Genomic DNA, 11,461 nt, shown 5'->3' with positions numbered 1-11,461 from the left:
TGGCCAGGGGGACGATGGGTGGTGTGCATGACGGTGTTTTACTGGGGTTGTGTTCACAGTATAGGGACCAAAATGGTCTCCACGAAAGCCTCATGCTCAATGAGCATACAGAATCACGTATATATGGGTTTTGGTTTAGGCGTTGAAGGGTCGGATTACTGTCACGTTTTTGTTTTTTCCAGTCACTCGGGAGCCACGAGCTTGCCCTCCCCGCATTTGTTAGGATACCACATCAGAATAAATTCTGTCTCATGCACCGCCGGCATTTGTCTATGGTAATAGTACAGTTCCCAAATTCCTTCCGCTGTCCTCCAGCTGCCAACCCTAGACGCCTGCCGTTGTCTTTTACTCAAGCATCGAGGCCTGGTTGGTGTAGAGGACGTCCACCACACTGCTCAACTTCTCAATCGTGGCCAGGGCATGGTCGTATGCGCTGTCGCGCTCCGTCTCGTCGTAAATAATGAGGCATCCCGCACCCTGGTCCAAAACACCGATGATGACCTTGTCCAGAATCATCTGTGAGAGCTTGCGCTCCACCTGTTGCGTGTCGAGGCCGACCATCTTGGCGATGTGGTTGATCTCGACGCGAGAGAAGGGCTCGATGACCTTGATAAGGTTTTGCTCCAGCATGGCGTCGTACAGACGTCGCAGGTGGTTGCGAATAAAGGCGTCGCTGCCGAGCTGCTCGCGGTAAGACTGGAGAGCTTGTTCGTACTCCTCCAAGGAGCGGTTGGAGTGTGCGCGGGCGATGGCCTTCATGGCCTCGAGGTTCTTGCTAGCGTACTTCTGAGCCTGCTTCGACGTCATCAGGTTGTTGACGTCGTCGGCCAGGTTCAGCATGATCTTGCAGAGCAACATGTACTGTAGAGCAGCGGTGGCCTTGACGGACTCGTCCTGGGTGTGGTAGCCGTCAAGGGCCTCGATGAAGTAAGAGAAGGCCGTGTTGAAGTCCTTGTCTTCGGCGTGGAGCATACCGCTCTGCATGTCGAGGTGGGCTTGGAGGAGGGGCGGGGTGTAAACGGAGGCGGCGCTCGTGCGGGCGCTCGTGAGAGCAGCGCGCGCCTTGGGGATGTTGCCAAGGGCGTGGTAGACACGCGACTCGAGAAGCTGGACCTCGACGAGGACGAGCTTGTCGTCCAGGCGCTTAAGCTCGCGGAGGAGGCCGTTGATGAGAGTGAGGGCGTCGTAGTAGGACTGCTTCGCCATGAGGAGAGTGACCAAACGGGTCTCGAGATTCTGGCGCAGGAAACTGCGGCGCTCCGAAGTTGCCCATTCTATACATGACTTCGTAACGGCGATCTGAATATCGGTGCTGCCCTCAATGTTCTCGAAGAGGTCGAGTAGAGTGCGGACTGGAGGGGGTTCATATCAGTATTGGCTTTGCCACAGTACACGAAGCTAAACAGATGCAGTCCTACCCAGCTTTGCTGTCTTTGCCTTGGCGAATGACGAGAGAACTGTCCGGCTTTTTGTGATCAGGTCGACAAGCTCCTGCGTCTTCCTAAGCGGGCCGTTAGCAAACATGGGTCCCCCACACGATGTCATCACCGGACGGAGGAGGGGCTCACTTCTCATCCCGGTACAGCTCTCCCAAGCTGATCAGTGCCGTCTCGTACTCCTTCACTGCGGCATCGGAGGTCGCAGAGGAAGGAGGCTGAGAGATGATTTCCTTAAACAGCTGCTCTGCCTTTCGGGGATCTGACTTGGCCGCCTTCTGTGCCTCCTGCACCCTAGCCGATTCGCCCTGAGCCATCCTGATTATTATTTTTTGGCTGTAGTGGCAAGTATTTGGTCACTTCGGTCTTGGATTTGTTCGATTTCGCGAGGTTGTCGTCGGTGGTGAGGGGGGTGGTGGTGTTGCCGGATTCGTGATGTAGCTTGCTCGGTGCAATCGAGAGCTCCAGCCGCCTTCAGAAGGTCCAGGTTGCCGTGACTGCGACGCAAGCCCGGCCAGAGTTGAGGGCAGGGTGCGCTTCGGGCCATGGTTGATCCGATGTATTTTCTTATTGGATATAATTCTCCGAATGGTCTCCACCCCACTTAAATTTTTGGGAGAAGTTCTGGATGGATATGGCTTTCGCAAGGTTGGCAGCCATCGACAATTCTCTGGTGAAGCAAGTCACTGCACCACGTTAGCCAAAATGAAGATCAAGGCCCTTTCTCGGAGCGTCGAGGAGTACAAAGCTCCGGGATCGAATGCGCAGAAGTTACCTCGGTAATTACAGCTGTCATGTAGTTTGTAAAACCAAGCTAACCACCTTAAAGCAACCTCGATCCTGCTCAGCATCCTATGGAGCGTGCTCGAGAGTAAGTCTAACTCGCCACCTTTGACGGTGCACACTGACGAGAAGCTCAGGTACACAAAAGCCCTCAATGCCGTAAAGCTGGAGCGTATGCATGCCGCGCCCTTTGTCGGGCAGATGGGCAGTGGTCATGTCGATGGTGTACGTCCGATCCGAGTCCTCGAACACCACTCCGTTTCCTAACAAACGCCATAGGTTTACTCGATGGCCAAGGACCCGAACTCCTTGAAACATATGGCATCTGCCAGTGGCGATGGCGCGATCAAAGCCTTCGACCTCACGAGCCGAGACGAGATTTGGCACACGAAGAGCGCCCATACCAATATCGTGCGAAGTCTCTGCTGGACCAAGGACGGAAAGCTTCTGAGTGCTGCGGCGGACAAGACGATAAAACTTTGGGATCCGTACCACACGCCGAGCGACTCGGCGCCCATTTCTTCGTGGTTGGGCCACAGCGGTTTCCAGAGTCTGTCGCACCACCGATCGCGAAACGCCTTTGCCGCCTCCTCTTCCTCCAGCGAGATTGCCATCTACGACTTGGAGAGACACAGCGCGGCTCCCGAAATTTTGCGATGGCCGAATGCAACCGACACCATCAACGCCGTTTCTTTTAACCAGGTTGAGCAGTCTATCCTTGGTAGCACGGGCGCCGACAGGAGCATCATTCTCTGGGACATCCGTACTGCGATGCCCTTGACCAAGACAACAATGACATTCGCATGCAACTCCTTGTCCTGGAACCCTATGGAAGCTTTCAACTTTGTCGTTGGCAGCGAGGACCACAACTGCTACGTAAGTCATGAGTAGCCAATGTGTCTTGAAAACGACAACTAACTTGAAGCAGATGTTCGACATGCGCAAGTTCGACAGAGCACTGAATGTCTACAAGGGCCATGTCGCCGCCGTTATGAGTGTTGAGTTCAGCCCGACGGGTGAGGAACTGGTATCCGGATCATACGACAGGACAGTTCGGATCTGGAACCGCGACCAAGGACACTCCCGCGACATGTACCACACCAAGCGCATGCAGAGAGTGTTCAGCACTATGTTCACTCCCGACTCCAAGTACATTCTCACCGGTTCGGACGACGGAAATGTGCGCGTCTGGCGATCCAACGCCACAGACCGATCCGGCATCAGGACTGCGAAGCAGAGGCAGGCCCTCGAGTACAATGAGGCCCTCGTCTCCCGATACAGCCACATGCCAGAGATCAGACGCATCAAGAAACACCGTCACCTGCCGACGGTCATCAAGAAGGCGGGCGAGATCAAGAATGTGGAGCTCAAGTCAATCAAGAGGCGCGAGGAGAACGAGCGGAGACACACCAAGAAGCAGTTCGAGAGGCGCAAGGGCGAGAGAGAAAAGCCCATCCTGGCGCGGGAGAAATAGAGACGGTCTATTGCGGATACATGTCTTCGATGGTGTTGCTTCTTTGCATTGTTCGGCGTTGGGGGTGGCATGTCATGTCTAGGTATGTAAAAAGGAAAAAAGGGGGATAATTGAGTGAAAAGTGCCACCTAGATAGGGTCGGAATACCACAGATCAGGTCGTTCTTCATAGATAGAATTCAACAATGATCATGAACCAAAGCCAGATGCACGCCGTTTCCTATAGTTCGTTTCTACAAGATCCGGTGTACTGTACCAGCTCACCGGCCTGCTTCCGTTCGGCGGCCGACAATGTCCGCCGGCTTGGATAAGCTCTGTTCGCCCGCGGCTTGAAGTGGGGCTTGGACGGCTTCGGCTGCAAGGGGGCTCACAGGGCGTTTTAGCGGCTGTCCCAGGAGGTTTCCCAGGGGGGGCCGGGGCACATGCAGGAGCAGAAGCACCCCTAGGCGCTTGGCCACCGTTTCAACGATCCAGATCCATCCACATGTGACGACGAGCGTCAAGCTTCCCCGTGGCCCGACTGAGGGTTTTGGCTGTGCGGCCTTTCGTCTCATCTTGGCCCTTTTTTGCATTTCCTGCTTCCCTCACGCTGGACGACACCTGTACAATTCTTCTCGAACTCACTACCGAACTTGTCTCATCTTAATTCTTCAAATCTGTGCAGGCCGCCATCCCAGAAATCCTATACTAATCCCGCCCTTAGCTCGGCACGACACAGCTTATCTTACGACTTCGACCTCTCGTACCGCCGCGACATACCACCACCGCCGCCCACTATGGACTACCCACGCCCGCCCCAGCGCGACTCGTGGTTCGCGCCGCTCTCCATCGACCTTCTCGTCAAGGTCTTTAAGGTCACTTTCTTCCACCCCTTCATCTCGTGGATCATCCCCCTCTGCTTCCGCGCCCAGGCCCTGCGCTGGGATGCCCCGCCCATGGTCGGCTCCATCGCCTGGGCCACCTTCATCACGCTGTGCTGGATGGCCAACGTGATCAACCAACGCATCGCGTACGGACTGCCGCGCGACGTCGACCTTAACGAGGAGGTCATCGTCATCACCGGCGGCGGCAGCGGCCTGGGTCTCCTCATCGCCGAGGTATACGGCATGCGCGGCGCTACCGTCGCCGTGCTGGATGTGAACGATATGGAGAACGGCGAGGCGAGGGGCGTCACGTTCTACAAGTGCGACGTCACGGACAAGGCGCAAGTTGCGAGGGTCGCGGCCGAGATTGAAAGAGATGTGAGCCCCCTCCCCCCTTGCTTTGTGTCCAAACGCTGCGTCGGCGAAAAGGGTGACTGACATGTTTACGCAAAACAGCTCGGCACTCCAACTGTCCTGATCAACAACGCTGCCATTGTCAAGGGCAAGTCCCTCCTGGAATTCGACTTCGAGGAGATTGAGAAGTCTATCGCGACGAACCTCACGGCGCACTTCTACACCCTCAAGACCTTCCTCCCGCCCATGATCCGTGGCGGCAATGGCGGCACCGTTGTGACCATGTCCTCGGTACTCGGCCACCTCGGCGCCGCCCGCCTGACGGACTACGCCGCCGCAAAGGCCGGCGTGACGGCCCTTCACAAGTCCCTGACTGCCGAGCTCGCGGCCTCCCACCCGGATATCCGCACCATACTCGTCGAGCCCGGCCAACTGTCGACGCCGCTCTTCTACGGCGTGCAGACCCCGCACGCTTTTGTCGCGCCCGTCGTCGAGCCCGTCGACGTCTGCAAGGAGGTGATCGCCGCCATTGACGCAGGGCGGAGCGCCCATGTCGCGATGCCGCTATACGCGCGCTGGATTCACTGGTACAACGTGCTTCCCGTCGCCGTGCAGCAGGTCGCGAGACGACTGGCAGGCGTGGATACCTCAATGCAGACGTTCATCGGCAGGCAGGAGAAGGGGATGGGCGAGAAGAACGGGAGTCTGATCTAAAGGAGATGGTCACTGGCCTGCTTGTTGCCAATCATCCCTCGAGGAGGCCTGTGGTGCCGGCGCCGGAGGTTCTCTGTAATACCGACAGCAGGTCACGCATATAGCAAAAATTGTAAAGATGTATCTGAGTGGAGATATTTCTAATCTCAAATTAGAGGTTCATGGCTAGGCCTGAATGCTAGCTTTCTTGGTTTCGGTTCCCGACAGGTCCTGGGCCGGCGACACCTTGTTGACGCCATCCAGCTTCCTGTACGTTAGCGTATCGAGATCGATGCCATCCAGCGCACGCGCCTGTTTCGATTCTGTCAGCGTTTCCCCCACATCATGACAATCTTAATTGAGGATAAGAGAACACGAAGCCATACGCTGATGCCGTAACACGTGTCTTCCAGAAAGTCGATGCCCAGGCTCGACCCGCAGCCGCCGCAGAACATCTGGTCCTTGGTCTTGGTGTTGAAGCGGTAGTTGACACACCGCTCGCGGGAGCCGTCGTGCCAAGTGACGTCCTTCTTTTCGGGGTCTTTTTGTGCGAAAGAGAAGTTAGTTCAAGCGGCGTCTGAGGCCGAGAGATAGAGAAGGAGGGGGAGGGGGGCGCAAGTGAAGAGGAAGTGTACAAATGAGGAGATAGCCGCTGCGTCGGCAGATGGAGCAGTTGCAGTTGAGGACCTTGTATCCCTCCTCCAGCGGCGGCGAGAGCGTCAGCGAGAACTTGATGTTGCCGCAGTGGCAGCTCCCATCGTAAGTCTTGGACGGCTTCGGGGCCTCTTCTTCGGCCGACATGACGAGATCGGGGGGGTTGGATTGTGCTGTTTGAGATGACTGATACTATGTATGTGCTGGAGATATGAGAAGGTCCGTCTGGAATGTTCGTCTATCGGTCCTCCGCCTACTCAATCGTGGTTCTCGGATCTAAGCGAAAGCCGATATTTACCGCACGAATAAGTCGTTTAGTTACGTGTTGAAGGGGAAGACGTTGTCGATGGCTGTATCTACGCAAAATGAAACAAATCTCCCGGCAACATTATGAAGGATTCGTTCATGTGAGTCTTGCCAACACAGCCACTTCCCCTCATTTTCTTTGAATCTGGTTGTGACAAGCGGGTTTACACGTCGTAAAGACATGTAGACACGCCCTGTAGAAAATCATATGCTGACCAATGCCGAAGGACCATCCCCGCCGGCCCTCCTCGTCCAGGCCCCGGAGATTAGTTTTTTTTTGGTTGCACATTCGCCATGCCGTCCGCACTGGCATGCCCCGAAGCGTGGAGCCGGGACCATGTTCGATGTCGGATGGGGCGTCCGTCTTGCACGACCTGCCGCATCGGGCTATGACACCGCGCCCTTCCAACTGCAGTTGCTGAAGTGGGGTGAAGAATTATATTTAGCCACGAGATAGTCTTCTTGATGAGCTCGTCGATGTGTGAAAACATGTGCGGAAAAGAAGTCCAATACTTTAAGTGTCTTTTATTAGATGATGTAAATTAAGCGTAAATAAGCTATGGTAGGTTTGTTTGGCAAAATGGTATCAGATGATGCTGTCATGAACGTCTCCAAACGAGACGTAATGCCCAAGGAAAAACAAGAGCCAACAGAACTTTTTTGTTTTCTCCAAAAAACCCGACCTATGGTATCTCATCAAACGCCGGGAACCGCATAAATCCAAGGGTATGTGTGTGTGTGAGAGCTTGTGTACTGAAGAGATAAATCGTATAGACAACAAAACTCCACGTGAAGCTTGTCTAGACGGCGTTCATGGCCTTGTCGCCGCTCGTCCTCGGCCTGCTCGCATCCAGCGCAGCGACGGAGGGCGGCTTCTCGTTGTCGTGGCTCGTGCGGCCGTTGGCGAACGCCTCCGTATCGTCGTTGTCGGGCTCGTCGGCCGGGGCGGCGAAGGTCGGGGCGTAGGCGCTCTTGGCACGGATCTTGGCGCCCCAGATGTAGAAGATGACGGGGATGGGCACGAGGACGGCGGCGACAATACCGAGCAGCGTCGATGCCCATTCGATGCCCATGCCGTTGAACATGTAGCTCGCGAACAGGGGGAAGCCGGCACCGCAGAGGGAGCGGAGGAAGGTGTTTCCGGCGATGGCAGAAGCCGCGCTGGAGAGATGGTCAGTTTATTACGACAAAGGGGTCGGATAATAGGACAGCACGTACAACATGAGGTAGGCGTCGACGAGGTAGTTGAGAGCCTGGAGGAAGATAGACATGAGACCGAAACCAGTGAAGAGACCACTGAGGGTAGGAACGATCCAATGGATGTCTTCGCGGTAGCCAGACCTAGAATTTTGTTAGTACTTTATGTACATAGCTGAGCTACAACGTGGAGATGAAGCTTACCATCCAAACCAAAAGATACCGGCCGCGAAGAACACGCCGCCGGCAATAACACTCGGAAGACGCCACTCCGGGACGGGCACGCCGTTGTTGGCTTTCAGCTTCCGCAGGTACCACGGCTGCTGGAGCAAGACGGTGATACCGGCAATGAGCTGGCCAGTGATCATGCCAAAGAAGGTGAGACCGGACTGGCCGGCGCCGAAGCCGTGGATGCCGCGGAAGACGAAGGGGTACGCCGTCAGGAACAGGTACAACAGTCCGTAGATGAAGGCCATGTAGACGGACAGCGCGGTGACGATGGGCTCGCCAAAGAGGAGGCGCATGGGACGGGAAAAGTTCTTGTTGATCATCTCCTTCAGGTCGACCTCAATCTCCTCCTGCTTAGCGTGGATGCCCCAGTTCCTGGTCCTGCGGCGGAGCTCAGATGCCTTACCAACCAAGATGACGGGCGGGTACGTCTCCTCGAGGAAGAACAGATCGAGGAAGAAGGCGAAGAAGCCCATAAAGGAGGGGATGTATTCGGTCCAGCGCCAACCGAGGTGTGACTCGACGATGAAGCCGCCGATGAAGGGGGCCAGGAGCGGGCCGGTGAAGACGGCCATGGAAAAGACGGTGATGGCGGAGCCACGGGTGCGGTTGTCAAACATATCGGAGAAGACGGCGGCGACGACGGCCAGGGGGCACGCGCCGAAGAAGCCGGCGAAGAACCGGCAGATCAAGATGGTCTGCAGATCCTTGGCGACGGCGGTGCTGATGGAGAAGATGGAGAAACCGAACATGGAAAGGACAAGGGGCAGCCTACGGCCGCGGAGTTCGGAGAGGGGCGCCCACAGCGTCGGGCCAAAGGCAAAGCCCAGGACGTAAAAGGACACGCCGAGGGTGCCCACGGTGGCCGAGACGTTGTACTCGGTCGCAATGACCTGCGTCGCCGCAGAGAAGATACTGGATGTGAAGGCGGATGTCATGGTGGTGTAGCCAAGCATTGCGGCTGTAAGCAACCTGCGAGCCAAAACGTGTCAGCAACAGACGTCTCAGACAAACACCTCAAGAGACGAACGCCCGCGCGGGTGAACAAGCATAATTGGACCGACTTACTTCTTCTTCAACGGCCAATTTTGCGCGTGGAGGGGGTCATCAGGCCCGTCAAACTCGACAACGTAGTCCTCCTGCTCGGGCAGCGGCGGCGGGTAGGGCTTGCCGGCGCCCATGGCGGGCAGGGCCTTTCTCGACTCCCTGCTCTTGATGCTACGGCCGACGGTATTAGAGTGCTGGCTGCGGGCGGTGGCAATGCGGCTCAGGGCCGTCGGGTGACGCTCGAGATCATTCTGGGTCGAAACGCGGCTGATGCCGGTGCCGGTGCGGTAGGCGGGGCGGGCGCCGGCGTGGGTGGCGGAGGACGTGGAGGTCGAAGAGGAAGAATTAGAGAGGACCCGCTCGATTTCGTGGCTTTCGCGGCCGTGGTAGCGGCTCTGGGAGGCGTCGCGCTCGGCGGCCTCGATCTCGCGGTCTAATTCGTCCATCGCCATTGTTGGACGGTGCCTAGGGGTTGTGTTCTAAGGAAGAGGGGTAACCGATCAGAGTGTCGCTGTGATGATCGGCAGGTATTTATATCGTGAACCGAGAAGAGTGCGCGAGGAAGTGTTGTTGTAGCAGCAGACTTATGCAATGATGCGCTGTGCGGAAAGATAGCTCGGAGCTATTAAGAAGCCGGCGTGCTTAACGAGCTACGTCAATGTAGAGTAATACCAATTGACTGTGGCGGATGAGATAGGTCTAGATCGGTGGCAATGGGGAGGTGAGCGTGTGAGCGGAACGTGTGATGGATATATATATAAACAGGAGATTGCAAGTTCGCGATCCGATGTACTGTAGGTGGGCAGCTTTCGTCTTATGAATGATACAATAGTGACTTGTCTGATCCAAGGATATGTAAGATGGAGAGAGAGAGAGAGAGAGAAGAGAGTAGGTCAATTCAGACGAAGGGCAATTAGTGAGAATGTGGATTGGAGAGATCGGATAGGTAAGCCAGACAACAAGCAGGCAAAAGCCGAGGGAGTGCGTATGGAGATAAAAAGACCGGAGAAGACAACGCGGAGCAGAGGGTGGATTTGTCAAAATCCAGTACGAATGACTCTGCTCTCAGCTGATGGGAACCAGCCGGGACATCTCCCGGGTTACTGAACAGTAAGGGGATGGAATGTGAGAGATACGATGGCCCCTATGGATCGGCCGAGTCCCACTTGGGGGTCGACCCCATCCAAGGATTTTTTTCACCCCTTCTTTTCTTGTCCTCTTGCCTTTGGTTCAAAAACTCGGCAGGGAGCTCGGCATCACTACGAAGAAAACAAGCGACATGAGCCGAACGGGTGCCTGTAGAAAGGAGAAAAGATAAAAGTGGATCTGGTCGGGGCCGGAGGCGGTAGCCGGCACTGTTCGTTACTAGGATCTGCAATGGAGCCTAGCCGAGGTGTGGGTGCTGGCTCGGCCTTTGGTTGTATCAGCTTTTTTTTTCTCCCTACCCTCTCTCGTCGTTTTTGCCTACGTCTCGCCCTTATGTCCTTGACCCGATGACGCGGGTCCACCACCCTTGAACAGTCTAGTTTGGCCACTGGGGCCGGTGTCGTTACAAATCCGGGATTAGTAGACTGATGTTCTTATGAATGCGGTTCGTCTAGATTGGCATTTACTAAACTTTGCGTCCCCGTGAGCCCGGCTTAGACTTTCTTCATCCCATCTGGAACGGGACACTCAATCGAACTGTTCACAAGCAGAGTTTCTGCGCACCCGCGAGTCACAGTCCCCAATTCGGCTCGAGCGACAAGCAGTGGAGTAGAGTTCACAACGATCTTCGACACACAGCCCGGCCAATAAACTTGAGTTTTTGTTAACCGGTCGGATCCGACGACGGCATGAGATGAGAACCAAGTAGGTGTGGTGGAGAGGGGCTAGAACCGGTGTTTGGAAGTGTAAGTGTGATGTCACCGGGCTGGAGTTTGGAAGGAGTTAAGCGGAAGTCAATCCAACGGCCCTAGACATAGGTATCTGAACGATAAGAAAAGCAAAGAGAGAAAAAATCACACCCTCCCTCCACTTGGTGTCATTTAATTGCCCAGAATGTCAAAATTTTCGGGTCACCCGCCAGACCGCCCGCGTTCTGTTAGTCATCAGCCTTAAACGTCACCCTGCGTTTAGACTGCATAGCCTAGCTCGCCGACGCGGCCTGCAGCACTGACTAACCTTACTGGCATACCACGGCGTCCCCGGTTTGTGGGCGCACCACGCTCGGTTATCGGTCCGTGTCCGTAAGCCGAAGAGGTTTCAATCGCCCCCCGCGGTATTGAACAGCGGCAGTTGAGAGAGAGAGAGAGAAAGCAGAGTGATGGACATGGTCACAAAGGGCGCCCGTTCATCCTACGCTCCGTATCGCATCAGACAGATTTGGGTTGTCGAAAAATGAACTCGTTGGGAAGATGCCCAAAATGGAGAAAGATACTAGCAAAA

General features: G+C 55.6%; 5 protein-coding genes across 5 annotated transcripts; 2 read left to right on the top strand and 3 right to left on the bottom strand.

The window, feature by feature from the left end:
• Positions 1-1,915, bottom strand: CDEST_06853 (Putative proteasome component (PCI) domain, tetratricopeptide-like helical domain superfamily). Its single transcript, XM_062923012.1, has 3 exons — positions 1,569-1,915; positions 1,419-1,501; positions 1-1,352 (listed from the first exon to the last, which is right to left on the bottom strand). Exons 1-3 carry the CDS (start codon positions 1,751-1,753, stop codon positions 346-348), a joined length of 1,275 nt encoding a protein of 424 aa, XP_062779063.1. The 5' UTR covers positions 1,754-1,915; the 3' UTR covers positions 1-345.
• Positions 1,916-2,141: 226 nt separating this feature from the next.
• On the top strand, positions 2,142-3,693 carry CDEST_06852 (Putative sof1-like protein; the record flags this gene model as incomplete). Its single annotated transcript, XM_062923011.1, has 5 exons — positions 2,142-2,215; positions 2,266-2,307; positions 2,357-2,444; positions 2,499-3,095; positions 3,148-3,693. The coding sequence occupies 5 exons, from the start codon at positions 2,142-2,144 to the stop codon at positions 3,691-3,693; spliced, it is 1,347 nt and encodes a 448-aa protein (XP_062779062.1).
• Positions 3,694-4,155: 462 nt separating this feature from the next.
• CDEST_06851 (Putative short-chain dehydrogenase/reductase SDR, NAD(P)-binding domain superfamily) lies at positions 4,156-5,783 on the top strand. Its single transcript, XM_062923010.1, has 2 exons — positions 4,156-4,933; positions 5,012-5,783. Exons 1-2 carry the CDS (start codon positions 4,469-4,471, stop codon positions 5,621-5,623), a joined length of 1,077 nt encoding a protein of 358 aa, XP_062779061.1. The 5' UTR covers positions 4,156-4,468; the 3' UTR covers positions 5,624-5,783.
• CDEST_06850 (Putative CENP-V/GFA domain, Mss4-like superfamily protein) lies at positions 5,759-6,898 on the bottom strand. Its single transcript, XM_062923009.1, has 3 exons — positions 6,238-6,898; positions 5,989-6,143; positions 5,759-5,914 (listed from the first exon to the last, which is right to left on the bottom strand). Exons 1-3 carry the CDS (start codon positions 6,401-6,403, stop codon positions 5,789-5,791), a joined length of 447 nt encoding a protein of 148 aa, XP_062779060.1. The 5' UTR covers positions 6,404-6,898; the 3' UTR covers positions 5,759-5,788.
• A 169-nt stretch (positions 6,899-7,067) lies between these two features.
• CDEST_06849 (Putative major facilitator superfamily, MFS transporter superfamily) lies at positions 7,068-10,999 on the bottom strand. The gene is made up of 4 exons (XM_062923008.1): positions 9,056-10,999; positions 7,964-8,959; positions 7,781-7,903; positions 7,068-7,723 (listed from the first exon to the last, which is right to left on the bottom strand). Exons 1-4 carry the CDS (start codon positions 9,484-9,486, stop codon positions 7,363-7,365), a joined length of 1,911 nt encoding a protein of 636 aa, XP_062779059.1. The 5' UTR covers positions 9,487-10,999; the 3' UTR covers positions 7,068-7,362.
• Between the last annotated feature and the right edge of the window lie 462 nt (positions 11,000-11,461).

This window comes from Colletotrichum destructivum, chromosome 4, assembly GCF_034447905.1.
Source record: "Colletotrichum destructivum chromosome 4, complete sequence".
Lineage (NCBI taxonomy): Eukaryota > Fungi > Ascomycota > Sordariomycetes > Glomerellales > Glomerellaceae > Colletotrichum > Colletotrichum destructivum.
This window is presented reverse-complemented; position numbering and strand designations above follow the sequence as displayed.